General features: G+C 36.2%; 1 protein-coding gene across 1 annotated transcript; it reads right to left on the bottom strand.

The window, feature by feature from the left end:
* Positions 1 to 730: 730 nt before the first annotated feature.
* On the bottom strand, positions 731 to 1,213 carry LOC118051939 (flavonol synthase/flavanone 3-hydroxylase). Its single transcript, XM_035062732.2, has one exon. It carries the CDS (start codon positions 1,211 to 1,213, stop codon positions 731 to 733), a length of 483 nt encoding a protein of 160 aa, XP_034918623.2.
* Between the last annotated feature and the right edge of the window lie 782 nt (positions 1,214 to 1,995).

Genomic DNA, 1,995 nt, shown 5'->3' with positions numbered 1-1,995 from the left:
GGTAGAACCGGCAAAATGTAATGAAAGAAAAATTGAGAGAAAAGACTGAAAAAATAGATAAATTAAGGACCAAGAAAATGACCTCAATTTGATCGCCAATGTGAATGATCAAGGCATTAGGAATGTACTTAGCTTCAAACCAGTTCCCGTCCTTGAAGATCTGCAATCCGGGGACCTCGTTAGGCACAAGAATGGTGAGGGCAGACAGATCAGTATGGGCCGCCACCCCCAGTGTGAGGTCAGGACGGGGGCATGGCGGATAGTAATTTATTTTGAGCATGTACTCGATGTCTTCACCACCAGCACCTTCTTTCAACGCATGGCCTTCAAGCCCTAACCCTAAGGAGAGAGCTGTGAATAGTTTATCTGTCACCTCCCTCATATACTTTGCATACTCCTTGTTGACTTCCCTTCACATATACAGTAAACCATTAATTATCATGGCCGGGAAAGCTAAAAAATCAAAATATCTATAGGCTTAGTGTGTGAATATTGTTAATGCTTAATTAGAAACCATCATGTAGAGAGAAACATGCTTAATTTGATCTTCACTATCGTCGAGTAGTATTCCAAAATCGTTTATGGTATCAAGCTGTTGTTCCAGAGAAATTAACCACAGATGCTCAAAGCTCATGAATTTTTAAAAAATTATAGTAAAATAAGGAAACAATTCTAAAGAAAAAAGAGGAAGAGATTAAGAAAAGGGGAAAGAGTTTAAGAGGGCACGTAGCTAGCGAGCAGACCTGTAAGAAGGAGGGTTCTGAGGCCAGAACTGGTGATTGATGGAAGAAGGAGGCCAAATCCTATGAAAGAGATGATCAACCCAAGATTTATTTTCTTGGGGATTATTCTGCAATTTCGATCCATACCCTTCAATGCTCGTTGAATCATGAGGCTTAGCGTACACCTCTTTCTCTTCTTGAGGGAGTTCAAAGAATTTCTTACCAACGTCTTGTAGTTTGGCAATGAGATCGCTTGGGATTCCATGGTTCACAACTTGGAAGATCCCCCATTCCTTGCTAGCATCGGCAACCAGACGCACCAAGTTTTCTTGATTAGGATCACTGATATCAATGGTGGGAATTTCAGGGACTGCGCCGTGGAATGTGGTTGTTGCTGGCTGCTCCTTCTCTGGCCGAATTATGAACTCTTCAGGAATTGTTTCTTTGTCAAAAGACAAGGAAGCAATGGCTTGAACTCTATCAAACTCCATGCTCTCTTCTTGTTAATTTCTTAATTTTTCTATAGAAATATAAATAGAAAAAAAAAACTTTTACTCAATATATAGAGAGACCTAAGGTATGATCAGCACATTGACAAAGGGTTACGAAAGTAAAATTCTTGTGATTCACCAATTGAGTTACGTTAATTAATCGTATGGTAGTAAAGGGTACATTTTGAATTCTTTGCATCTTGTTATTTGGCAGAAATTGGTCCTAGCTAGTTTTGCAATTAATTATATTGAAATTTATAATTAATGAATTATAGGTTAAAAATTCAAGGTCTCAAATTTAAATATTTATTTATAACAAAGAAAGATTAAGAATAATTGTACAAATTAATAACTCAATCACAACCATCTCAAGGAAATGAATACCTAATTTCAAGATGGAGGGGGCCGGGAGAGTAACCTAAATCAAGCTTTCATTTTTTAAGTGAAGAATGCCATGTGGGATAAACTTGTTAGTATTAATACTATACCACAGAAATGACATGACTCCATCTCTCAATACTTCACCTAATCTATCCCCAACCCGATTATTTATTTATTTATTTTATGAGTTTTATTATCACTTCTTTTTATTAGCAAATTGCGATTCTACTAAAAAGCCATATCGTTGTTTAATTTTAAGAAGATTAAAAAATATTCATGATAATATTAATGAAAAACAACCTTTTAATATTCTAACACAACGAGTGTATGATATATTATTCGTTTGATAAAAACCAAAATAAAAGGTTATTTATATGGGCGTAGCCTCGCATGCTCATGCG

Source organism: Populus alba, chromosome 19 (genome assembly GCF_005239225.2).
Source record: "Populus alba chromosome 19, ASM523922v2, whole genome shotgun sequence".
Lineage (NCBI taxonomy): Eukaryota > Viridiplantae > Streptophyta > Magnoliopsida > Malpighiales > Salicaceae > Populus > Populus alba.
This window is presented reverse-complemented; position numbering and strand designations above follow the sequence as displayed.